At 38.1% G+C, this 25,297-nt stretch overlaps 4 protein-coding genes across 8 annotated transcripts; 2 read left to right on the forward strand and 2 right to left on the reverse strand.

The window, feature by feature from the left end:
* Positions 1-6,385: 6,385 nt before the first annotated feature.
* LOC117543178 (transmembrane protein 176B-like) lies at positions 6,386-10,291 on the reverse strand. 2 transcript variants are annotated; one of them, XM_034211281.1, is made up of 7 exons: positions 10,152-10,291; positions 8,902-9,096; positions 8,653-8,757; positions 8,104-8,160; positions 7,723-7,923; positions 7,019-7,141; positions 6,386-6,857 (listed from the first exon to the last, which is right to left on the reverse strand). In XM_034211281.1, the coding sequence occupies exons 2-7, from the start codon at positions 9,076-9,078 to the stop codon at positions 6,795-6,797; spliced, it is 726 nt and encodes a 241-aa protein (XP_034067172.1). In that variant the 5' UTR covers positions 9,079-9,096; positions 10,152-10,291; the 3' UTR covers positions 6,386-6,794. The 2 variants fall into 2 exon arrangements, with proteins under 2 accessions (XP_034067172.1, XP_034067173.1); XM_034211282.1 differs by having other exon boundaries at positions 10,190-10,281.
* A 346-nt stretch (positions 10,292-10,637) lies between these two features.
* Positions 10,638-18,987, reverse strand: si:dkey-152b24.7. 3 transcript variants are annotated; one of them, XM_034211406.1, is made up of 3 exons: positions 18,661-18,987; positions 11,780-11,837; positions 10,638-11,670 (listed from the first exon to the last, which is right to left on the reverse strand). In XM_034211406.1, the coding sequence occupies exons 1-3, from the start codon at positions 18,701-18,703 to the stop codon at positions 10,827-10,829; spliced, it is 945 nt and encodes a 314-aa protein (XP_034067297.1). In that variant the 5' UTR covers positions 18,704-18,987; the 3' UTR covers positions 10,638-10,826. The 3 variants fall into 3 exon arrangements, 1 of the variants encoding a protein (XP_034067297.1); XR_004568543.1 differs by lacking the exons at positions 10,638-11,670; positions 11,780-11,837 and adding exons at positions 17,031-17,942; positions 18,042-18,156; XR_004568542.1 differs by lacking the exons at positions 10,638-11,670; positions 11,780-11,837 and adding exons at positions 17,040-17,942; positions 18,052-18,156.
* LOC117543254 lies at positions 14,840-16,892 on the forward strand. 2 transcript variants are annotated; one of them, XM_034211408.1, is made up of 3 exons: positions 14,840-15,042; positions 15,891-16,010; positions 16,065-16,892. In XM_034211408.1, the coding sequence occupies exons 1-3, from the start codon at positions 14,896-14,898 to the stop codon at positions 16,416-16,418; spliced, it is 621 nt and encodes a 206-aa protein (XP_034067299.1). In that variant the 5' UTR covers positions 14,840-14,895; the 3' UTR covers positions 16,419-16,892. The 2 variants fall into 2 exon arrangements, with proteins under 2 accessions (XP_034067299.1, XP_034067298.1); XM_034211407.1 differs by having other exon boundaries at positions 15,891-16,892.
* On the forward strand, positions 18,852-24,866 carry LOC117543252 (ubiquilin-4-like). The gene is made up of 7 exons (XM_034211405.1): positions 18,852-19,138; positions 20,679-20,830; positions 20,908-21,050; positions 21,203-21,465; positions 22,709-22,824; positions 23,078-23,231; positions 23,748-24,866. The coding sequence occupies exons 1-7, from the start codon at positions 18,992-18,994 to the stop codon at positions 23,886-23,888; spliced, it is 1,116 nt and encodes a 371-aa protein (XP_034067296.1). The 5' UTR covers positions 18,852-18,991; the 3' UTR covers positions 23,889-24,866.
* Positions 24,867-25,297: the final 431 nt, after the last annotated feature.

The following is a 25,297-nucleotide window of genomic DNA, read 5'->3' on the forward strand; positions in this document are numbered from 1 at the left end:
GTATTTTTACTGACATTTCTTGGATTTAAAAATGGATATAGGAGGAAATTCTTGAGTTACCACATACGGTAATGTAATTACATGCTGTGGATCTACATGATGACATTGTATAATACAGGATGTATACAACTAGAATTAAATGTGTAAGACTTTTATTTCACTATGTGGACTTTTTGATCTAAGTAGACATGACTGATGAAATCACAAACATATCCCTCTCAGTAGACTGCACCCCCCAACATATCCAGAGATAAGTGTGAAATGTTACAAAACAGGTAACACGTTGGTCATGGAGAAAAAACAACAGGGTTATCTTGTCTTTTCTTACTTGTGATTTATTGGATAGTTGCAGTTCTTTAGGCCTCGGATATTCAAATGATCTGAGAAGGTAAACATGTTCTTTGCTTGAAATGCTAAGCTCATAGAAATATACAACTTTGAGAAGGGGCTGTGACATGGTTTTGAATGTGTAATATATCTCTCTGTATTCACTCACAGGTTGTAAAAACAAATACATACAGATAGTCACAACCGAGTCTCAATGGACTCCAAAAAGATTAGAGAATCTTCTAATAAAAAAAAGGAGAAAAGAGAAGGACTGTGCTACCCTGAAATTCTCTGAAAGAAATGTAATCTATGCAGAATGAATGAAGTGGAGTTAAAGCTTATATGAACCCAAAGAAGAGGTGGGATTTATCTAGTGTCAGCAGGACATGTGTCCTACATTTGGAGCTATAATCGTCTTTCGTGTCAGGAAAAATACTCCAATTACAAACCTAACGTTGTCTTTGTTGTCTGGATACCTGTTTGCCAATGGAAAAAGACTGAGAAGGAAGGAATTTAAAGACTTTCCCTTCACTTAACGAAGCCAATCTCTCAGAAATGCTTTCCAAATTTCCACTGGCAAGTTACATTATTACCCAGTGAGCTGAGACCCACACACTGCTTGATCAGCAACTTTGGGAAAAAAGCTTACAGAAAGTGAGCCTAGAAATGTATCAGTATTCACAAACACTGACAAACATTTGCAATATAGGAACACTTTAAATTATTCTGTGTATATTTCAGATGCACAGTTCTATCTAAGACATTTGGGAGAAGTGGACTAGAGATAATCCCCCTAAAATTGATGTGATTAACTTTAAACAGTTGCTTATTTGCACATCCAATAGATACAGAGCAATGCATTCATACATTTGAAGTCTCTCATGTTTTTGTCTCTGTCTTTTAGCTCATAGTTGGGTCTGCACTTTCCCCTGATGGAAATATCTTACTCCATGTTCTCCAGCTAGTCGTTTACTGTGACTCTCTGATGTTTGGTGCTCGGCAGGTATAGCTGGTTTTAAGTTAGTGAGTTTTTCTTGCAGCAAAAGACAAACAAATACCCAACAATGACAACATGAGAGTGGTGAGGGAGAATTAATTGGTAGTTTTGAGTTCACATGATTTCATACCTTGACCTCGGACTACAGACTACAAAACTGTGACTATAAATGTGACCTCTCTGTAGGAGTAAACATAATACAATATCACTAATAGAGTCATACATGTTCCAGTTTTTGGCATGGCCCCCCCATCTCTGTTCTCCATCAGTATGGAAATGCTGCTACAGGCCGGTTCCCGTCTACGGCAGGTGGGCAAGAGGGGCTGCTGACACACAATATCCGAAAAGGGGACGTGATGCTTTTAATTAGAATAACTCTTCATTGAATATGATTTGGCCACACAGCCTTGCATTGAGCCCGGTCCATCAGGTGACCTCAGGAACGCAGAAAAACATCACGCGGCAAAGGAAGGATTCGCCCGCCATGCAGGAATACATTGTGCTGACACCTCAGTGTAACCAACTCTGCTCACATATAGTCTCAATGGAAATAGCAGTCATTTTGGTTTAAAACAACAACAAAAAAGTCACATATTTTAATCAGGTGGTGCATGTAAGATGGAGTGACGGAGGGGCTAGTTTCCTGAGAGACATCATCTACTTCTAAGGAAACCTGAATGCTTATTAGACTAGGATACAGATATGTTTAGTTTCTATCATGAGGAACCAGAAATAGTGTGTTGATGCTGAACAAGGTGAAGGGGACTTCAGAGAAAACCAAATTAACTTAGTGACTAATATGCTCCCACATAGAGCTTGAAGGTTTGAAGCTTTGATCCTCTTTGAAGGCCTACTTTGCGTTTCAGCTGCTGTAAGCTACATGCAGTCTAGCAGTAGAAGGGTTGGGATTCATTATTTAACTTTAAAATACACGATTGAACAATAAATGCAGTTACCATGTGTCATGTTTTAAAATGTGTCACAATGGATAATCTCTTTCAACTGCAAACCAAATCTATCTACGTATAAATGGCCTGAGCCTGAACATAATTGTTTTATTTGTTGTAAATGTATTATCTTTTCGATTTACACACGGCATCTATTGCACGTCTGTCCGTCCTGGGAGAGGGATCCCTCCTCTGTTGCTCTCCCTGAGGTTTCTCCCATTTTTCCCTTTAAACTGTGGGTTTTCTCCGGAAGTTTTTCCTTGTACGATGTGAGGGTCTAAGGACAGAGGGTGTCGTATTGTCATACTGATATTCTGTACAAACTGTGAAGTCCACTGAGACAAATGTAACATTTGTGATATTGGGCTATATAAATAAACATTGATTGATTGATGATGTACCAGTATAGCTTAGTTTTTTAGCTTAAGTGGATAATGCTACTTCTGACAGCCAAAAAATGTAAAGCTGATTTGATGAGAGAAGCAAATATGCACTATGCTGGATGACACAGTGATTATACTTGTTGTGTAAACTGTCTACACTTCAAGTGTCTCTTCACAAAGTGAAAAGGGCTCTTTCATATTGGATCACATGAGTTTGCACTTTTCCGCAGCCCTATGGAGCATGTTAGCGTTTTTCTGCTCTTTTTAGGGGGTTTTAGGCGATAACGTGTGTGTGTCTGATGTGCTGCCCCCAAGTGGCCAGAAATCAATAAATGCAGGTTTAATGTTATTGATTGGTGGCAATTCTTTAATTATGAACATATTATGACTTTGGCTTCTGTATCAACTATGAGAACCAGGAAGAGGTTGTGCAAAAAACCCACAAACCTCTTGCTCTATAATCTTTGTCATCAAACACCATGTTTTCACTTGTGGCCCCCTTCCTCAGCCTTGCTACTGTGATCCTCTCTCCTCACATACCAGCGTCTGGGCAAGACCCAACAAGCTCATGTGGCACTGCTATCTGACGACGTGTCACAGAAAATACTCTTCTATGTAGCATTAAAGGGGTATCACACGTCTGTTATTGTTTTCAAAATGTAGCCTCAGGCGTCTTTAAGATCCTTTCATACCTCTTTCCTTGTTTAACATTGTATGAACATGTACTCCAATGTCTGTTATGATATAGAATTACAAACCAGCACAAATTATGCAAAGCTTCAAGCAATCATCTCCACCTCTTTAGTATTTACAATAACTCTAGTCTGGTTTCTCACCTATTATGCAACATACCAAAAGTTTACAAAAAGAAAACCTTTGACTTTAGAAGAGCAGCTGATCCCACAGTTGTGTTGCAGTAATGTGGCCAACAGTTATAACATATTGCTCTTAACCAGTACTTCTGTTATTGTATGAGAAGTATCGCTCAGAGCAGGGCTTACGTTTACAGGAATACTATAAACACCTTTAACAGCTCTTTTAAAAAAATAGAGCACATGAAACATTTGTATGTGCTGCCTATCCTTTCTATCACGTGTTTATTCAAGACCATATCATGTAAAATATTCACATATAGGCATTTCGTTTTTGTACATTTCACACATGACAACTAACATCGTGTTGGCAGATTTGTATATAAGAAAAGTCATGTGAAAAGGAGAATTTTACTTGTATTATGTCATGTAAAAAAGCCTTTCTCATATGATAAATTCACATGTGTATGCATGTGAGATATTTGAACAGTATATATGTAAGATACGATGTGCTATTTCCCATGAAAAGATTGTATTTCCTGTATCAAACATGCATTTCACATGAACTTTGAAGTGAGAAAGTTGGAGGGTTAAGAGTCTGCTCAAGGGCATCTCAGGGGTGGTAATAAGTGAGCTACATTGTAAAATGTTCCTGCTAATTTATGAGTGATATCAGCCTCCAATCCTTGATATTGGCACAAGGTACTACACCTTTAAACACATTACGTAGACATATTACACCTCATCATTCAGGATTTATAATACATGAAAAAACATAGACATACCTGTGGCTCTGCCTTAAGCCACTCTCTGTGTTGTGCAACATGAATTCAACATGAATCAACAGGTACTTTCGAGACACCTGCTGCAATTTACATTAGAAACAGTATCGTGTTGGCGGCATGAAAATAGGACAGGTGCATCCGTCATGCTCACCTGTTTGTGTGTCTACAGCTTCCAAGAATAAAGCTATTGTTCTATCTGTTCTATTGTATTGAGACTTAGTCTGCATGCAATTGACATTGTCTTGTGTGTCAGTAGGTAAAAGACAAGTTAAAAACTCTGGTTTTGTATACAGCTTCCAGGAATCCCACAATTTCCTCTCAGCTCCGTGTTGCCATTTAAAAAAATAAACAAAGTTTTAAAGGGTTATATTTGAGCAAACTTGGATTACATTACATTACAGCGCCATTACAAAGTCAGGGATTGTATTATTTTAAAAGATAGCTTGTCTGACTGAACAAAAGCAAAATATCTAATGAAGTCACTTAGACGGTGATTAAAGAGCTCTTTCAGCTTGATACTGTATCTCTCAATACATTTAGAATAACTTGGTGAAAATCAGTCTTGGACCAGATCTGTAAAAAGAAAATTGTGTGGAAATACAAGCAAGTGTAATAGAAATACTTAAGAAATAAAAAAGTTAACATAATATGCAAAGCGTCTGGTCCACTTCCTGTGGTGCATTTATTGAATTAGCAGCAGGAATTCCCTATGATAATATTTGTATATGATTACTGTTCATGCTTTGTCTCCTCCAACATTCCCCCCATTTTACCCAAGCTTTCCCCCTCAGTTTAAAGTCTGGAGTTAGGGAAACATTATGTAAAAAATGTTGTTTGTTGTTGGTTTTTGCCTCACAAATGCTGCATTGGTATTTATTATTTCTTTATCTAATGCCTTTTTATGGGATTCAGGCCTATATTTTCAACATCATTTACATAAAGTCAGATGGGATGTGTTAGTTCAATGGCACTGTAATCCCTTCTCCCTTTTCATAACAATTAAACAGTGAATCAAACACCCAGCAGGCAAAGTTCAGGTAAGTGACTTTAAGAGAATTACCACCACCTACTGGCAAACCGTGTTGTTGGGCTGAGACCATGGCTGATAATAATTGTGCTTTATTGTCAACAAACTGTAGGGATATATTAATACTGTATATAATATACACTTATTTTTTTGTTGATAATTCTGGCTGTGTAAATGCATATTGCATAGATTTTGGTTTGATTTTATTTGGGAAGTTTGGAAATAATTATGCTGTGAAAACAATTAAAAAACAATTTGTAATGAAAACAGGTTGAAATTACAGATTTGTATAACCATTTATTAGAAAAAACAACTTTAAATTACTTAAAACAAATGTAATGTATTGTAGTGAAGTAGAAGTAAAGTGTAGATACAAAAGATAGTATTAAGATATATTCCAAAACTTGACTTTAAAGACATGGTTCAGTTCATATAGTCCCATATAGTACATATATTCTACAGGTTGGATTTGACTCTGAGCAGACTGTCTTTAATCATATTATCTAAACTGGAGCAAGACATGTTTTTTGCTTTGATAGCCTGATTGGTAGATTAATGACACCATCAGCGTATGGATTGGTTCCTCCTTAAGAGGACAATTAAAGTTATAATCATGGCATTAAACAGTGGGAAATAAAGTGCAGTGTGTCCTGTGTAATTTTAACATTTTCCTATTGGAGATAAGATATACTTTATTAATCCCAAATTGTAAATAAATAGTCAAAAATAAAACAATTATGCAATATAAACATCTCCAAATAGCAGATAAAACCGAAATAAAAGAGTGAAAATATATAAGTTGATCGTGAAGAAAAAATATGTAAACCATCTGACAAATAAAAAAATATTGAAGGGCTAAATTACAGCTCACACAATATAAAAGTGGGATATGATTTACATTTAGTTTGCAATAAAGGCATATTAATTAAATATAAATAAAGAGTAGGTGGCACTAGCTCAATAGGTAATATAATTACCTTTTCAAATTATACTTCCTTAACCTCACACTTTAGTTATCTTTCCTGTTTGTATTAAAATACCACAACTAAGTATTGAACTCATTCAATATCTCAGAGGGGTTTAATATAAAGCACACAATAAACTACAAACAGAGCAAGTGTTTTTATTGTGACAGTCAACAGTTTCGATTACATTACTTTTTTTAAATGACTAAATAGTGCAATAGAGCAAAGAAAAACCTTTTCAGTATTTCACACACGCACAAACCTCCCTTTTACCTCCAAACAAGCTAAACGTAAGGTACCTTATTCAATAGAAATTGTAATCAACAGCTTTAAAACATTTACACAGAAGAAAGAGACACCAATATAAAGCGTATTATCTGAGATACAAAAAAATAAGTGAAAACGTTTTTTAAAGAAAACGTGTAGGAAACGGGCCAGAAGATTGGCAGCGAAAGTACCAGCTGAGTTTGAGTAAATCATTAGAGCACATTCAGTCCACTGTTTGATTATAAAACCTGTGACTGATAGCAGAAAGCAGGATTGTTTTTTAGCTAGACCTTGGGGTTACCAGGGACTTCGTCCAGCAGGGGCTTGTAGTATTCAGGTTCCTCATTCTTGTAAAAAAAGAAAAATAATATCATTAAGACATACTCAAATCTTGACCTGTTTCTAACCCTTAAGGCCACATTTAAACAACTTGTAAAGTAAAGGAGTCTTTCTATTGAATATAAATGTTTACAGTTCTGACAGTGAGATGTTATTTTGGAGACCATACCATCTTTTCGTCCTTCCCCCTTCTCTTCAGAGCCTTGATCCCCAGGACGGCGGAGCTGATGGTGAGGCAGAGCTCCAGGGCTGAGAGGACAATCATCAGACCGTGCATGCTCCACAACAGCATCTGGTGGGACACGAGAAGCAGTGCTTTCTTTAAAGATTCAAATCACATCTGCTTATTATATTCAGGTATAATTACATTTGTAGACTGTGTTCTAACTTGCACAATTTCCTTCAAATGTGGCTTTTTGTGGGACTTCTTATTGGTTTTAATGATGTTGAAAATCCCCTATTGATCTAGCACAGATATAAAACATTAACTCTCTGTCCATTAACATACAGATTACACATTACCACCAGTCATCAGGACATCTGGTTATTTACTCAGGGCAAAAAATACCAGAAAACCACAATAATATCCATATAACTCAAATAACGGTGATCACAATTTTCAGAAGAAGAATTTTAATTTCAGAAGCTAAAACCAGCTCATGTTGGACATTATCATTTGATATATTACTAAACAAATATATTGATTAATTAACAAACTTATGGGTGAGTTCTTTTTTGTCAAAGGACTAATTATCAAATAATTGTCATCGCTGATTTTTCTTCATTAGTTTATTCTTAGTGAACCTGTTGTAAACAGTTGTAAATGGTGATCATTCAAGACAATATCCAGGTAAGGACATTTTCCACACTCACCAACATCATGTCCTTGATTTCCAAGCAATTCTGCTCCATTCTCTTTTCCCCAGAAGATGCAGTGGGTGAGTGATGATAGTAATATTGATTGTCCTCACACAACCAATACAGCCAAATGCTTGTTATTCTGAGGCTGTAGAGTGTGATGGCTGTAATGGCAAAACCAACTCCTGCAAGATTCAGAATCACATTGACGATGACCTTGAATGAAAGACACAAAAACACAGCATGACAAAAATGCTCATCAAGTTCAAAAGCCTCCAACTTTCTCCCACTTAACAGCTGGGTGGCATTGCTCCTTCATTATGCCCTCCCCAAGACAATGTAGGTATAAATGCTCAAAATGGTGCGTGTGCCAAGTACAAAAGCTGACATACTCACCAGACATGGACTGGGGTACTTCTCAGACAAAATGGAAACGATGCCAAACAACATGAACTAGAGACAGAAACAAAAATGTTTTACCTACATTCTTCCATGCAAACACTTAAATTCAGCCAAGTAATTCCAGTGTCTTTAATTGGTTCAACTGAACAGCATTTGTAGCACCAAGAGGGAGGTCATACCCATCTGGCGTTTACATTGGCCTGGGTGTGAGTGCAGCCTGCTACTAGATAGGAGATAAATGATCTGCTTTGTATCATTTGAGAGCTAAAGAAGAACTAGAGAATTAAGAAAAACACACTTTGGTTTTGGCAGAAGTCTGTAATATATTCAAAACACAGCACAGTACAGAAGTGATTGGTTTTAACTGAGCCATTCATTTGTTCTTGGACGGATATCTGATTCTGAATCTGAAGGAAAAAAAGCCTTTAGGTTAATCTCTTTAGGACTAAGTCACTAAGTAGACAACCCAAGAAACGTACTGTTGGGCTTTGGTTATGATACAAATAACAATATAAAAAAACATGTAAGCATTGGTTTGCTTACCAATGCTCCTAACCAAAAGGAAAACCCGGTCATATTCCAAATGGGAGTAAAAGCAAAGATCGCACCAATGCCGATGTTGAGCAGCCCAACCATAATCTGCAGAGTCTGTGGAGAAGAAAACCTAGCATGAACCACAAACATCTGTACAGTACAACAGCACATAACAAGTCACTATGTGGTGCAGAACTGTTATACAGTATAATCTTATATTGTATGTATTTATTGCAAGACAAAAGACAAATAACTCACCCCCAGTACTGTCTGAGAGGTGTTCTGGAGCCTCCTCAGGTGCTGGGACACAGAGCAGCAAATTGGGCTGCAGCACAGGTTTTTGAGGATTTGGTACAGAGGAGGACAAACACTTTGGGGGTCAGAGGTCAAAGTGATTACAGTGCTGCCCTCAGTCTTGGAGATTGAGAGAGACATCCTGCCTGCTCCTGTAGACTGAAAGAAACAAGAGAGAGCTTTTAATTTGCTATATTACGGTTTTTTCTCAGCCACAGTTTTGTGAAATTGCCATTTTGGCTGTAAACCCAGGAGTGGTTTTCTCATATCTATCAGGTTTCTAAAAACCCTTGCTTTTGTAAATGGGGCTGCTAACCTGTACTATGAACAGAGCAGCTACCACTAAACGGCGTAAATAATGAACTTTTATAGTAATATATATAATAAAGAAAATAAAGGGAAAACAAGTTCCTTTTGAGACATTTTGTGAATCGAATTCCTTCAAAAATGTAACAATGAGTTTGAGGAAGTGATTGCGTTTGAGGTAGTGATAAGTGATAATAAGCCTATGTTTTTACTTAGAGAGAACTTATAAGGTTGAAGTGTCATTATTATGAGAATACTTTTCATTATATTGAGAAACTATGTAAGTATGTTGAGAACCTGCGTTAGCTATTTTGAGATATTATTTCTAGATCCTTTTATTTTAGTATTAGCCTATGTCTTTATTAAACAAGGAGTTAGCATTTAAATACATTAATCTCAAAAGCAGAAGAGATGGTTTATGCTAGATTTATAAACTAATGTCTTTAGTCCTATAGATAATACAGAAATATATAGGCTACTAAGCCTTTATTTTCAAAAACGTAGTCATTATGTTTTAAACACTAGGCTACGTCTTTATTTTTTAAAAGTGTGTCCTTTTAAAACCTTACAGAGAATGTTTTCCTTTACAAGTCTTACTTTTTGTCTTCCCTTGTTCCCGTTAGCCTTAAAAGGCCTTATGCGGAAATGGGCTTCGATAAAAGAACGGAGCGAAGCCTGCTACTTTATTTGTTTTTAAAACATAAATTAGTTTAATGTAATGTACTGTATGCTTCGAGCAGGCTTCGAGACACGGTTTGCCACACTGTGGCGTTCAGTCCGTAAATGAAGACAAGAGTAATAAAGTTGTATTCATTTCAATAAGAAACATAACCTCATTGTAATGCTTTCCGTCTGTATCTGTATCTCGATGTATAGCCTACTAAATAAAACACGACAGAAGCCCTTACCTGCTTGTATGGTTACAAATCTAGCGAGTTCTTTCTACCTGAAGAAATGTGTCTGGTTCGGTCTGGTTGTTGCGCAGTTATTATTTGGGAACCGGGAAGAGCGAGAGAGAGTTCCCAGAAGTACCGCCCTTCCCAGGAAGCAAAGGTAACCCTTTACTGATCATCAATCTGCACACAACGATACTGGGCGTGATTTTCATTGATATGCTACTTCTACGACTTAAACATTTTTGTATTTGTTAATTGACCTGCTAATATACTGTATATTACATATTGTTTATCTGACTATGTAATTATCTAAAATGTAGGACAATATTTGTATTATTATTATTATTTTGTGGCATAAACACAGTTTATACATGAAGAAATTGAAACAATCAAACAAACACCTAACTAAGCTTTTGCACATGATACTTTTACCTATAAATGAAGACAGTATTGCAGTAGTTTGGTGAAATAACATCAATAAGCAACACAAGCTTCAGATCAATGAGAAAGCAATATAATTGTATTTATTTTTGTCATAATTATGGTCACAAGATGCAATCAGCTTGCTTTATGATTTCCAGTTATTCGGCTACATAAGAATGTACAGTGAAGGGAAAGAATGAAAGTCATCAGTGAATCATCAGATATAAGCCCACTCAAGCTCATGTGGGGTGCATTGCATTATCATCAATAGTTTAAATTGATAACAGTTTGAATGAGGTCAATGCCGGGGAAGTCCATGGCAATGATACCAAAGCATGGTCTGGGCTGATTTGGGTAAAACTGTCTCAGGTATTGATTGAGCCATGGGTTTACCTTTTCAGCGACTCGCTTTGGAGTCAGAAACATTCCCCTGAAAGTACCAAAGCCTGTGCCAGTACTGTCAGTCAAAATAGCATTATCACCCCCACAAGCTTCAGTGGCTTGGTTCAGCTGCTTACTTATCATTTTGTCTTTCTTTTTAACTTCACTAACCTTATTGTAATGCTTTCCGTCTGTATCTATGAGGGGAATTCCCAGTGTGAAGGTGCTCTTTTGCAAAAAGACAATTTTCCCCCTGACCTGACCCATATTTGGCATTGCAGTGTTCACCCACACATTCTGGTCGTTGCCAATTAGACTCTGCACCATTTCATTGATAGTTTTCTTCTCAAAAGACTCTGGTTTGACTCTAATGAGCACAGCCTCAGTCTTAAACTCTGACAGGAAGGCTTGGACAGTGTCAATGACATCCCTGAGAGTGCTGTGCTGGTACATCACCCCATGCATGACATAGAGGGTGTGACCCAGTTTAATTACTTTGAGATCTAGGAAACGAATGCCGGCTCTAAGTTGATCCTTCAGGGACCAAGCCTGGTGTTCAGCCTCTCGACCGCCGTGCAGGGCCATGCTGTCGTGGGCACCGGGGAAGGTGAGGAGAGAGAGGGTGCGGAAATCCTGAATGCCCGCCATCCATGGAATATTGTAGGACCCCGGGAGAATGAGGTTTGCATCGTCATTGAAGAATTGGTCATTTCCATGGCAGAAAACACTGAGGGTTTAGAAAAAGATTATTTAAACTCAAATGCCACAAAATTGCAGCCTAATAACAACATATCTATTCTTGTGTTTTACTTGCAACATGTTCAAAGTATACTCACGTGACAGATACCAATATGAACTGGAAAAGCAGGCCAGACTTCATTGCTGAAATGCAATCTAAAATAGAAAACACGCATTCATCTAAATCAATCATAATCTAAAAACATGCATTCATAAATTACTCATTTGAAATCCAAGGTACTTTCACTTGGAATATTTTATTAACACCATCAGGTCAAATTGGTACTATACCTTACAGCCAGGAGGATTTCACAGCAAACTAACCCAATGCTCAGAATGTGGACGGCTCAACTAAACATCCCTGATTTATATTGCTTGGTTATCTGCAAAATTGTAGGCGTGGACCACAAATATCAGTCCAGACTGATTGTTCTTGATGTCAGACATACAAATATATTAGTACCGATTGTGGTGGTGTTTGTTTTTAAGGGTGTTTTAGAAGGGGAGTTCCTAAATCAAATAATTGGTTAAGATTAGATTTGATCTTTAACAGGAATTATCTTGAATGCAAGCAGCCACACCAGTGCAATACTAAGATAATGACTAAGCTATAATCTTGACCACATAACTGGTGACATTGTTGAGAGTCTGCCAGCCAGAGGTGGCGTTAGAGTTTTTCGTTGCCCGTCATTTTGACGGACAGGCTCATCAAATTTCCGTCATAATCCATTATTACCCGTCGGGTCTGTACACATCTCGTCACTAAACTAAAGAGGGGCTTCCAGATGTGGCAGACCAGGCGATGGTGTTGCCGGATTTGGCACCGGCCCCACTATAACTTTGTCCAAGATAGTCGCAGGCTATCTCCAAAATGACACTGGTGTTTGGTCTGCACTCGTGTTGACCGCCCTTGACCGCCCTCCCAACTCACGTGATCTTCACCAATTCAGCCACACTTGCATGCTATCTTGCCTCCCAACACACCTCACTTTGCCTTGAGGTGAACCACCAAACCTCTGGTTTTTAGGCATCCATTTACCCCTTCAGCCAAAGACACCAGTACATATTCCAGTCACATTTGACTGTCACAGCCATGCAGTTATCATGTTGATTTTTCTTTGTGTGCTGCTGGTTAAATTGGTTCGTGATCTCACTGCTATAGTGGAGAAGAGCTTCAAATCAAAGATCTCAAACCTGTTAAAAAATCCCATCCCTTACACTCCTGTTACTGAGTTTTAGGCAGTAGCAAAACCTTTAATAGCAACACAATTGTTGACGCTAATAAACATTTATATCTGGCTCTTGAGGGCTCTGAAGTGAAGTGTACTTATTGAGCCAAATCTATCAATCAAAGTCAATCAAAGTTTATTTATTTAGCCCAATATCACAAATTGTACTTTTGTCTCAGGGGGCTTTACAGTTTATACAGAACATGAATATGCTGGAAATTCCCGGTGCTGTAAGCTTTTGAAGAGAGAAGAGTCACTGTGTTTCTCCTTGCATTGTGTACAGCTTGACCCAAAGCTTCCAAAAGTGGGACTGGTCAGAGGAGGTGCAATCAAATATTATAGCAACTGAAAGATGTTGTTAAAGACAGGTGAGCTTGTTGAAACTTTCAGAGCAATTGAAAGTTTGTTATAAATAGTGTCTATCCACAGAATACAAGGCTACCAATTAAAACAACTTTGTGTGAAACACGCACAGACAAATAAATATATAAATGTAAGTGAAAATGAATGTAGAAATACATTAAAGATGTAAAATGTGTGTTCTGTTTTATTCTCAACTTTTATTTTTGTATTTATACATTCATTTATTTATTTCCACATTTAATTATTTATCTGTTTTTTTCACATTCATTTATTCTTCTATTATTTTTCTACCTGCATTTATTCCTGTTTATTTATTTTTGACTTATTTCATGTTCTGTCCTCCATACTTGTGTGCTCATTGTGTTCATAAAGGTTCAAATTCAATTCAAATCACATCACAACAAGACCTTTAGTTGGGCATTCATTAATCTAAAAACACATTGGTGGTCTTAGTCTAGAAGACGGTCTATGCATTGGTTTTTCACACAGGTGCTTAAAGTTCAACACCCAGGGGAGGGACATATTTTGTCTTCTGCTATGCTGTTGAATCTGGAGAAATTTTCCCCACCACTTTTTCTAACAAAGTGACGCCCATGGTGAAATGTAACCTTGTACATTTAATCAAATACAGCTTAAGGGATTTTTGCCTACAAGACACATGATAAGAGCTTTAAAAAATGTAATGTTATATTGTATAAACATTAAGATCCAAACAATTACATACAGATGAAATAATAGGTCAATTAATCAATTATTCAAGTGGGAGACAATATAAAGGCCTACATTTATACTCGAGATCAGTGCTTCTCAAAGTGTGGTCCGTGAGCGCCTCCTAGTGGTCTGTGAGTATATTGGTAAAACATTTGAAATAAATAAATAAATAAATTTAAATTTTTCGCACTCTCACGGTAATATCTCCGCAATGGAGCGAGTTCAAGTTTCACTTTCAATTGCATGATATAGCAGCACAACACCTTCGTCACACGTGTATTTGTGGAGTTAGGTGGTCCGCGAGTGTTTTTGTATTGGTTAAGTGGTCCTTGGTATGAAAAAGTTTGAGAAACACTGGTCTAGATTATATAGAAATATCTGAAAATTAAAGGGGCCATTTTTCAGCATTGACCATTTTTACTTTGAATACTTAGAAGTAGTAGCCTACATTTTCCATTTCACACTTTAGTACAAGTAACATTTTAGTTAATGGTTTATATTTGCACTTCAGGACATGATGTTGATGACTGCACTGTATCATTATACATACATATCATTTTTTTAATAATTTAAATGTAATTTAAAACGTTTTGTATTGTTTGTATTTGTTGGTTTTGATGGCAATTTTTGTATTTATTACCAGTTTAACTTTTTTCTTATGTGTTTACCTACCTACCTTATTTTAAGAACTCAAGGAATCCGATTTGTATGTAAAAGAACTAAAAAGAAAAAAAAGATATATATAAAAGTATACATCTAAATAGTTATTACTAAGAACAAATCTAAGTAACCAAAAACGTTTTTTTTTTATTCATGACAATGTATATCCCAAATATGCAACAGTGTGAAGACCGATGGGTGGTGGCTTCAACTGCACAGGAAGTAACACAGAAGAAGAAGCAGTAGTAAAGATGGCCGACAATAACAACACAGATCGCACGGAGGATGACAACATGGATAACACTGTTGCTTCAGGAGGATCTATGATGGTGATCACTGTCAAAACCCCCAATGGAAAAGAGGACATTTCTATATCGGAGGACTCTTCTGTCTCAGAGGTAACAGAGCTTTTTAAAAACCGGCTGTAGAAATCATGCATCTGTAAGCCATCTGTATGTCAAATATGTCATGTCTTAAATGACATGATGAATTGGAAATGGGGGACCCTGATGTAAACAAGACGAAAGTCTTTCTCTGGTCTGCATCCCCTTAACAATTGTATGTTTTGAGCTGTACTGTACTGTACCCAATATACAAGCTGTTAATAAACTTTTCAATCAATCAATCAATCAATCAGCACCCGTCATCACGCGTTTACTCTAAACATCCGAGGAAAGGTCAAAACGTATTTTTAATTAACTATCCAGCAGCGAGATACGTTATAAAATCTATTTTCGTGGTCTAAAAAACGTTTACTATATTACTATAATACTAATTTCAAAAATCCCGGTGCGAAATAAACGTTTAAATATTTCCTACGACGGTGGACCTGCGTATGATTAGCAGATAAGAGCTAACCATATTTGGCTAATTTCGACACTGACGTCGTATAACGGTTTATTCATTATAACAATGAAACTGCTGTGAAACCAATTACTAAAAAAGTTACTGACACTAGTGTAAAGTTACTTGCTTACATTTTCAGGGACTTGTACTTTAGTTGAGTATTTACATTTGCTACTCTGTACTTCTACTCCACTACAATTCAGAGGTAAATCGTGTGCTTTTACTCCACTTCATAAATAATACTTAAATAATACTTTAGTGACACTACTAATTAACACTACCTTGCAGTATACAAACGTATTTTTAATAATGGGGGAATATTATGGGGTAAGAAGTTTGTTCTTGCACATCTAGTTGGTAAAAGCAACATTTCCATTTTAACAATTCTGCAATTCCACAGATAATGGACAACCTGTTTGGGAGGTGCGGTGTTGGGAGCGCACCTCCAGGCACTCTTGTTTCCACCCCTCTATTACCCACTGCCTCACAACCATCCACCACACTGCCGTGTGCCTCTGAGGCCCAGCCTGGTCCCTCCATGACCCTGCCCACCACACTGCCGTGTGCCTCTGAGGCCCAGCCTGGTCCCTCCATGACCCTGCCCACCACACTGCCGTGTGCCTCTGAGGGCCAGCCTGGTCCCTCCATGACCCTGCCCACCACTCAGCCTAGATCAATCCGGTCTCGAGTCTCCCATCCCTCCTTCTACGACCTGTATGAGGCCCACTCGGAGAGGAGGACCAGTGCACTGGAGACACTGGTGCGGCCAGAACAGGAGCGCCGGAGAAGGCTGAAGGAGAGAAATAGGAGGAGGTTTGAAGCTAAAATGTTGACTGCGATGGGAGAAGTTGTTTCCCAGTTAAAGTCCATTGGGAGCCAACAAGAGCGCATCATTGAGCTTTTGCAGGACAAGCCCAATATGCCATAATTTCCCCCACACTGGGTATTCCCTGAATTAATTTGTTTATAAAGAACACCACCTCAGTTTGTTTATGGAAGTAATATTGTTTAGATTAGTTATTTATTTTCCTCGTTATGCAGTTGAGTTATTATTTCATCCCTGGCAATCGCCTTGTAATATTTGTATTTGTATACACTAAGTGTTCACAATGTTTATATGCAATTATTATTTATTTGCCAAGTACATGTGTACATATGTATATATAGTTATTTCATTTTCAAAGAAGATAGTCAACTGCTATTGACATGTGCAGAAAATGACCATATCTAGTTTTCATATATATGCATTTATTTTTTACTTGCCCAATCATTTTGGATGACATTACATGTTAGGCGCTTTAATCCAAAGCGACTTACATACTCAATACTGTGGGCATAAAAGGAAAGGAAATAAAAAACAAATGTCTTCCACAAAGAATATGACAGTGGTTATTTGTGTGTGTGTGGGGGGGTGTGTGTGTGTGGGGGGGGGTGTGTGTGTGTGGGGGGGGGGGGTGTGTGTGTGGGGGGGGGGTGTGTGTGTGGGGGGGGTGTGTGTGTGTGTGTGGGGGGGGGGGGGGGGGGGTGTGTGTGTGGGGGGGGGGGGGGGGGGGTGTGTGTGTGAGCTCTTTACAAAAGGTCACAAATCTGATTTCTGTGCAACACTGCATCTTGGTTCTGGGGATGCGGTGCCCTGTTATCTGCTGCTTCAACCTGCTCATCAACTTCAATTGCTTCCCCTTCCTCCAAGCACATGTTGTGAAGTATGCAACAGGCAGTGACTGCTGTGCTAATGTTTGCAATGTTTTTCATGTACAAACATTTGAGCCTCCTGAACTTCGTTTTCAGTAGGCCAAAGGTATGCTCAATGACCACGTGTGCAACATTTAATTTTTGATTGAAACGACGCTGCCGAGCAGTTAAATGGCCATTGTCCCTGTATGGCCTCATAAGCTGAGGCAATAGTGGGTAGGCAGAGTCCCCAATGATGTGCATTCCCTCAGGCACCAGGGACTGGGGATCTTCATCAAGCAGCCTTCCAACAGCAGATAACCGGAATGCCCGTGCATCATGCCAGCTACCAGGGTGGCCCACATTAACATGACAGAATCTCCGTTTACTGTCACAGAACCCAGTAAGCACAACAGAATAAAACTTTTCTGTTGATGTATGCTACTGGGTTCTCACAGTGTGGTTTCACAATAGGAATGTGGCATCCATCTACCGCACAGACAGTGTTGGGAAATCCTGCTGCACGAAATCCTAACTCAGAATTATGTCGGGCTTGCCCTGTGGGCCAGGAAATGTGGTGAGACAAATATGTGGTGACAAGACTACAGAATTCATGGAGATGCAGGCAGACAGTGGATTTGGTGATATTGAAACGATCAGCAACCCCCCTATAGGACTCCTGGTTTGATAGAGTCCACAGACAGGCAAGAACACTGTTTTGAAGCGGCACTTTACTGTGCTGTCTGTTCCAGTAGAACGGGCCAATAGTCGTCATCACATCCTGTTTGGTAGAAAGGAATAAATGGCTTTTAATATCACCAGTCCAGATAATACATATTTGATGTTATTTGTATATATATATATATATATATATACACACACACACATACTTCCACATGTCCCCTGGACAATCGGAAATGACTTTTGAAGTCTGAAGGACTGTAGGCTACTGTGGGACCACTTCTTCCACAAATTGTTGGACCTTTGGAACGGATCTAAGGAAGGCAGACACAGGAGCAAATGATGACCATAAATCATTAGACCTATTCAACATTCTTTATATATATATATATAACTGCTGCTGCTGCTGTAGGCCTATATTATCTTCACTTGATTTCAGTTGTATTCTTGTTTATTTATTGTATCTTTGTACTACTATCTTGCTTGCGTTCTATATCTTTAGTAAAGTAGCTTTTATCTTATCCCATTGGACTAAAAAAGACTAATAGTGTCATAATTTTGCACAATTTGTGATCTGTAAAGTAATCAGTCCGGATAATCGATCATACTTTTTAATTTAGACTGATGCAACAATATATTGTGTCTTTTTACTTGTGTATTGTATTGTGTATCTGTTTTTGTTACCTGCCTAGGTAGCCTACTACGGATGTAAATTAGCACGTTTGCTCAAACACATTTATACTTCTTGTATTTTATACTGATGTTCATTAACATGCTCTGTCCCTATCAAATTAAAAAATAAAAAGATACGTAATTACCTCGGCAGACGGTGTTCATCATGCCATTCTCCATACAATACATGTGGGATTTCTATTGCATCCACTTCATCTGCAACGAAAAACGCCAACACAATTGCCGCCATTGCAAACCCAGCCAGTCAAGCCGACTCCGACTCCGAGCTGTCCGACTTAAGACGAGCTTTTTGACACCTCCCCCGGCTGCGATCGGCTACTCTCGTCTACTTTCGAGGCGAGCCGCAATGTGTCTCAAACAAGCCTAGTATATCCCAAATATGCAACGGTGTGGAGACCGATGGGTGGTGGCTTCAACTAAACCGGAAGTAACACAGAAGAAGAAGCAGTAGTAAAGATGGCCGACAATAGCAACACAGATCGCACGGAGGATGACAACATGGATAACACTGTTGCTTCAGGAGGATCTATGATGGTGATCACTGTCAAAACCCCCAATGGAAAAGAGGACATTTCTATATCGGAGGACTCTTCTGTCTCAGAGGTAACAGAGCTTTTTAAAAACCGGCTGTAGAAATCATGCACCCGTCATCACGCGTTTACTCGTAGACATCCGAGGAAAGGTCAAAACGTATTTTTAATTAACTATCCAGCAGCGAGATACGTTATAAAATCTATTTTCGTGGTCTAAAAAACGTTTACTATATTACTATAATACTAATTTCAAAAATCCCGGTGCGAAATAAACGTTTAAATATTTCCTACGACGGTGGACCTGCGTATGATTAGCAGATAAGAGCTAACCATATTTGGCTAATTTCGACACTGACGTCGTATAACGGTTTATTCATTATAACAATGAAACTGCTGTGAAACCAATCGTTGTTTAGTTTGTTCTGAAGAGATAATGCCTTCATGTTATCTTACATTAGCCCATTGACATGTATCTGGGTGTGGTGCTGTTGACCAATATTACTAAAAAAGTTACTGACACTAGTGTAAAGTTACTTGCTTACATTTTCAGGGACTTGTACTTTAGTTGAGTATTTACATTTGCTACTCTGTACTTCTACTCCACTACAATTCAGAGGTAAATCGTGTGCTTTTACTCCACTGCATAAATAATACTTAAATAATACTTTAGTGACACTACTAATTAACACTACCTTGCAGTATACAAACGTATTTTTAAAACATGCTCCACCAGCTCTGATAACACTTGAATGCATCAATACTTTAAAGTAAAACATATATATGATTCTGAAATGGGCCAATCTGCATAATGAGTACTTTTACTTTTTGGGAATTTAAGTATATTTTGATGCTAATACTTTTCAATTTGTACTTGAGTAACATTTTGATTGCAGGACTTTTACTTGTGAGCGAGTATTCCTACTCTTTGGTAGTACTGATAATAATCACCCAATCTGTGAAAATTAAGCAAAAACTATCCCTCTTGTGGCCCCAAGAAAGAAAACAAATGTGGGTCTGGAACAATCAAACAAAAACGAAAAAACACACAACAGTTTAAAATAATAATAATATATATATATATACATAATTATAGTTTATTCATACAGCACCTTATAAAACAAAGTTAAAAAATACTTATTGGAAAAGCTATAACAATTGACCGTGAAAACAGCTTAGCCTCTAAATTGTACATCAATTGGGAGTTTAGTTGCTACAGCAATAACATTAATAAAGTATGACAAATCAATTCATCGAAAACAGATTAGTAATATTCTATTTTAATTGGGAATAAATTGATCTGGGGAGATTTACCATCTGGTTTTTAGATCATCTGCACACTGGCAGTTTTTTTTATATTTTGCCGATATCATCAACCAACCAGTTTACAATAATACTATCCGATCCTGGTTAGCTAAATGTGTGCACAATACAAACAAATATTATAAATAATAAAGGTTTTACAACTAGATTTGGAAAAAGCATCCCTCTTCAAAACAGGGCCACGCGATACATATTAATGCAGTTGATATTATATTTAACTTAACAACTACTAAACATTTTTTTAGGGACTGAAGAGGAGTGGCTCACTTGCTTTTGTTTTATTTGTCCAGTTCAAACAGGAGGTATCCAAAAAGTTTGAGGCCCAGCAGGACCAGCTGGTGTTGATATTTGCTGGAAAGATTCTGAAGGATGGTGATCCTTTAAAGCAGCACGGTATCAAAGACGGGTTAACTGTTCACCTTGTCATCAAGACTGTCCCAAAGTAGGTACAATTTGTGTGCGGGTCACAAAGCTAACACCTTGTGAACGTTTTATTTAATGGTTGCTCTCTGTCTGTAGATCAACAGGTGATGGCCCATCTCAGACAAGTTCCAATTATGGAAACCCTCCAAGTTACAGCAGCATCACCACAAACCCCACTGTAGCAGACAGAGCAGAGGGTGGCATGAGTCAGACTCCAACACAAACTGCTAATCCAATGGGTAAGATTTATACATTTAGAAATGTAAAAACATTTTTGGGAGGTCTAATCAAAGCAATAAAATCCTATGGCAAAAATATATTTTTGTTCCAATAGTCAACAGGTTTGTGTTCCTGCAAGTATCTAATCTCCAGCTTTCCTCCTCCTCCTCAGGTGGACTCGGGGACCTGTCTGGCCTGTTGGGTCTGGGCATGGGTTCGTCCAGCTTCATGGAGATGCAGCAGCAGGTGCAGAGTCAGCTGATGTCTAACCCAACAATGCTGACGCAGATGATGGGCAACCCCATGGTCCAAAACATGATGTCCAACCCAGACCTGATGAGACAAGTGTTAGCAGGCAATCCTCAGATGCAGAATCTCATGGACAGTAACCCGGACGTCTCCAGCATGTTCAACAACCCTGAGCTCATGAGACGGGTCAGTGCTGCTGAGCCCTAAAACAAAGATGTATCTTGTGTTAAAAGTTGCAGTAGTTAGGCTGTCTTAACTATATAAACAGATTCTGCTATCACGTGTAGAAACTGAATGTAACGGCACAAATTGTGGGTGCAGGAAACATTCAGGTTTCGAATTGCGGCCTGAGTAGTATAAACCAATCATATTGGAGCAGGCTTTTTGATATAATTTGATAATGATTTGGCTACATATTAGCTTAAAACTAGCTTGTAAACTAGCTACATTTGAAACAATCCGATCTTGCACGTTTTGCCACAACTCCAACCTTGAGTTTTAATTTTATAGTCACTAGACTGTCACCCACTCGTTTTAGATTATCTTGGCCCTTTATTTTTCCCTTCTCTGACTGTACATGTCCTGACATTGCAGTTTGTTTTCAATCACATTGTAAGGCTACTAAATTATTGGTTTCATCATATCTTTTCTCTGTCTTAGTTTTAACCTTTGGTGTCCCCCGATAAATTGCTTGCACAGACTTTGGTTTTATTAGCATTTTTATTTTTTCAAAATCCCTGGTATAACTAGATAAGGTACACTTTGGGTTTAGAGTAGGGTTGCCAGAAACTGACCATGATCAAAATCGATTATTCGGCAGCCCTGGCGAATAATAATCGATTATTCGACCGACCCGCCCCCCCCCCCGCGGGCACGCAGGCTTCCTCCAAGTTTACAGTAAAACAAACTGGTGGTGTGACCAATGGCCATTTACAATTATTAATACTATTACTATTATTAGCATTAGTCTATATTTTGGTTGAAACTAAGCGAGAAGAAAAAAAAATACATAAATAATAATAAAAAAATATATAAATAAAATCGATTTTTAAAAATAATATTCGATTATGGAGACTGTAACGAATAATCGAATAATCACTGGCATCCCTAGTTTAGAGTTAAATCCCAAGTCCAATGAGACATTAGTTGCTTGCCTGACATCTTCCTCAACTCTCAGTGTTTTTGTCGTTTTAAACATTCAGTACCTCGATAGATCTTATACCATTGCAATGATGAAAGAGATTATGTGTAACCAGGTCTGGGTGCTTGGTAACCTTAAGAGCCTCCCCAGGGTTCATAATGCTCTATGGAGAATGTATGCATGCATCCAAATTGCTATCTGTGTAAACAAGATATAGAAAGTATCATCTCTGAGGATTTGGCTGGGATTTTAACTGACTTGTTTTGTGTCATGTTTGTTGTTGAACAGATTCAGAGTCCGGAGACACTGTCCATGCTGACCAACCCCAGAGCCATGCAGGCCCTCACCCAGATCCAGCAGGGCCTGCAGACCCTACAGACAGAAGCCCCCGGGTTCCTGTCCAGGTAACACCTTCATGCTCTTAATAGGATGCTTTAATCCTGTATAATTGTCTTAATCTGGTCAAAATTGCTTCTGTCATTTAAATCATGACAAAGGAAAAATTCAGGGTATTCAGTTGGTTCCAATCTGATACACTGCAACACTAGATGCCGCCAAATCCTACAAACTGTTGTTTTAGAAGTTGGTTGTTATTTGTAGTGGTTATTTCAAGTCATGGTACATCTGGGTTGTTGACATTTATCTCTCCACTTTTAGACTGTCTCCTGGAGGTCTCACAGTTCCTCCAGTCACAGGGGGCAGCATCCCCCAGGTGAACCCTCAGCCTCCTGCCATGACAACAGCATCCAGTCCCTCTCAGCAGCAGCTCATGCAGCAGATGTTACAGATGTTCTCAGAGGGCGGGCCATCAGTATGTTTCGTCTAATTGCCTAAAAGTGTTCTGTTTTCCAAAATCAGAGCAACACGAATATTCCAGTTCCATACGTTTTGTATTTGTCTTTTTTCTGGTCAGCCTTTGTAATGCAATATGTTGCCCCACAGTTACTGTCGACAATATGGGCAACTGTAACATTATATGTATTATGATTTACATAAGCAAGCAAGCTCACAACTTTAACTTTTAATGATTTCAGTGGATTGTAAATCAATTACAGTTGATTAGCTCTTTTCCCTTTTTGGTAAGGTTAAGATTGTAACACGTAAAATATGACATGCGTTTGTTTATAATTTGATAGTTAGCTGTTAAAGTGTTTCATGTCAGTTTGATTGTATTTGGACAAGAAAAATATTGCGTGTTCTAGTATAAGCATACAGAATAATTTGAAAAAATCTCTTCACTCACTAAATAAATAACGTATTTTAAATAAAAGGTACCCCTCTGTAGATAAGCAGTTTCTGACCTCATGCCTCCTCTCCTTCCTCACAGCTTCAGGGCCCAGATGATCGGTTCAGGCACCAGCTAGAGCAGCTCAACACCATGGGCTTCGTTGACCGCGCAGCCAACCTGCAGGCGCTCAACGCTACAGGAGGGGACCTCAACGCCGCCATCGAGAGACTTATAAATTAACTGGTTATTGTGCGGTTGACGGTGGAGAAGTGTGAGAGTTGGGGACTGGCATGGTAGATTAATAGTAAATACATGAAGACGGCCCTACTTTATAGGCTGACCTAACACCCTGTTAGACGCAGTTGTAAATCATAGTGAGAGAGTTTGAAGGATGTTGTTGGTTTAAAATGCTGTGGCAGCGCTGCTACTGTAATATGGCAAATGAGTTATTCCTAACTGTGCAGCGGGACAGGATTTCTGACATAAAAAGTGCTCATTCAGTAAAATCTGCATGAGGTTACCATGAAATATGATTATTTAATTTTAACAGATTATAATTGGGTAGTAATATAAAGAGATTTGATTTAGGATGTTGTTGCCGTATAGGTTGGGTGATGGTCTTTGTTCCAAGCTTGTTTACACATTTTTTGTCATATTCTTGCCTGGTATTTATTGAAATATCTCACCATTTAAGTTTTTTTTTAACCTGACAGGTTCTTCTTCAATTTCCCCTAAAACATTGTCAGTGCTGAATCTTGTTTGTAATGTTTTACGAGAATGAAAAGTGATAGTTTTCAGATTATAGGAGGACCAAAGGTGTGTAAAATGAGCATTGGGATAAGGGATGGAAAATACAACATTATAGCAATGACAGGATAGAGACATTTCAAATGGTAGAGATTTTGCAATTCTATGATGTAAGCATACCTTTAATATCTCTGGCTGTATTGCCAATAGTGATGCCATACAGGGATTTTGGGTTTATAGGGATTATTTTTTTTGCAGAATGGGCCAAAACAGCAATTTACATTTGGTTGTTTGAGTCTAAAAATTGTTCTAAAATAGAAATTCCAGAATCAATATATCGCCTTAAGATCATATTAACTTTGACCTAAAATTCACATCACCCACTGTTACTCATGTCATGTGATTTCCTGTCAACTATGAACTAAATACACTTGCATTCATTAAAGATTTCTTTTGTTCTAACATATCAAATGGTATCTCTGAGAAGTGTTGTTGTCCTCACTGAGGAATGAGTATACATTTTGTAACTATGTAAATCAGAGTTGTGGTTTTTTCAGGTGTTGTGCCGCAGATTGAAGGCTTGCCGTATTTTGTCACCAAAATCACACTGTTGGCTGTTCATCTCTATTTTATAAATCAACACTCTGAAAGAGCATTAAAGCCTGTCTCAACGGGATCTCTTGTAATTCCAACGATATCTCAATAACAATAATCTATCATGAAATTGATTTACCAGACGAGGGCTTTTATTTTTAAATAACCTCCTAGCGCTCCGCCAAGCCCCTCGCTCCTAACCTCTCGCCATGTAAAGAGCAAAAACAACAACTGGTCTAAGAAAGGAAAAGGTACACGGATTTAAACGGATTACTCAAACTGAATTTCAGCTCGTGTCTTTAGTAAAT

The sequence above is a fragment of the Gymnodraco acuticeps genome, unplaced genomic scaffold (genome assembly GCF_902827175.1).
Source record: "Gymnodraco acuticeps unplaced genomic scaffold, fGymAcu1.1, whole genome shotgun sequence".
Classification (NCBI taxonomy): domain Eukaryota; kingdom Metazoa; phylum Chordata; class Actinopteri; order Perciformes; family Bathydraconidae; genus Gymnodraco; species Gymnodraco acuticeps.

Excerpts from the sequence above, each read along its gene's own strand:
- LOC117543254 (XM_034211407.1), top strand. The coding sequence starts at position 14,896 with ATGGCCGACAATAACAACACAGATCGCACGGAGGATGACAACATGGAT. Across the intron at positions 15,043-15,890 it reads AGGACTCTTCTGTCTCAGAG|ATAATGGACAACCTGTTTGG; the intron begins GTAACAGAGCTT and ends GCAATTCCACAG.
- LOC117543252 (XM_034211405.1), top strand. The coding sequence starts at position 18,992 with ATGGCCGACAATAGCAACACAGATCGCACGGAGGATGACAACATGGAT. Across the intron at positions 20,831-20,907 it reads GTCATCAAGACTGTCCCAAA|ATCAACAGGTGATGGCCCAT; the intron begins GTAGGTACAATT and ends CTCTGTCTGTAG. Across the intron at positions 21,051-21,202 it reads ACAAACTGCTAATCCAATGG|GTGGACTCGGGGACCTGTCT; the intron begins GTAAGATTTATA and ends CCTCCTCCTCAG.
- LOC117543178 (XM_034211281.1), bottom strand. The coding sequence starts at position 9,078 with ATGTCTCTCTCAATCTCCAAGACTGAGGGCAGCACTGTAATCACTTTG. Across the intron at positions 8,758-8,901 it reads CCTCTCAGACAGTACTGGGG|ACTCTGCAGATTATGGTTGG; the intron begins GTGAGTTATTTG and ends TCTTCTCCACAG. Across the intron at positions 6,858-7,018 it reads GGGGGAAGGACGAAAAGATG|AATGAGGAACCTGAATACTA; the intron begins GTATGGTCTCCA and ends TTTTTTTACAAG.
- si:dkey-152b24.7 (XM_034211406.1), bottom strand. The coding sequence starts at position 18,703 with ATGTATTGTATGGAGAATGGCATGATGAACACCGTCTGCCGAG. Across the intron at positions 11,838-18,660 it reads GATGAACACCGTCTGCCGAG|ATTGCATTTCAGCAATGAAG; the intron begins GTAATTACGTAT and ends TTTCTATTTTAG. Across the intron at positions 11,671-11,779 it reads TTCATATTGGTATCTGTCAC|TGTTTTCTGCCATGGAAATG; the intron begins GTGAGTATACTT and ends CTAAACCCTCAG.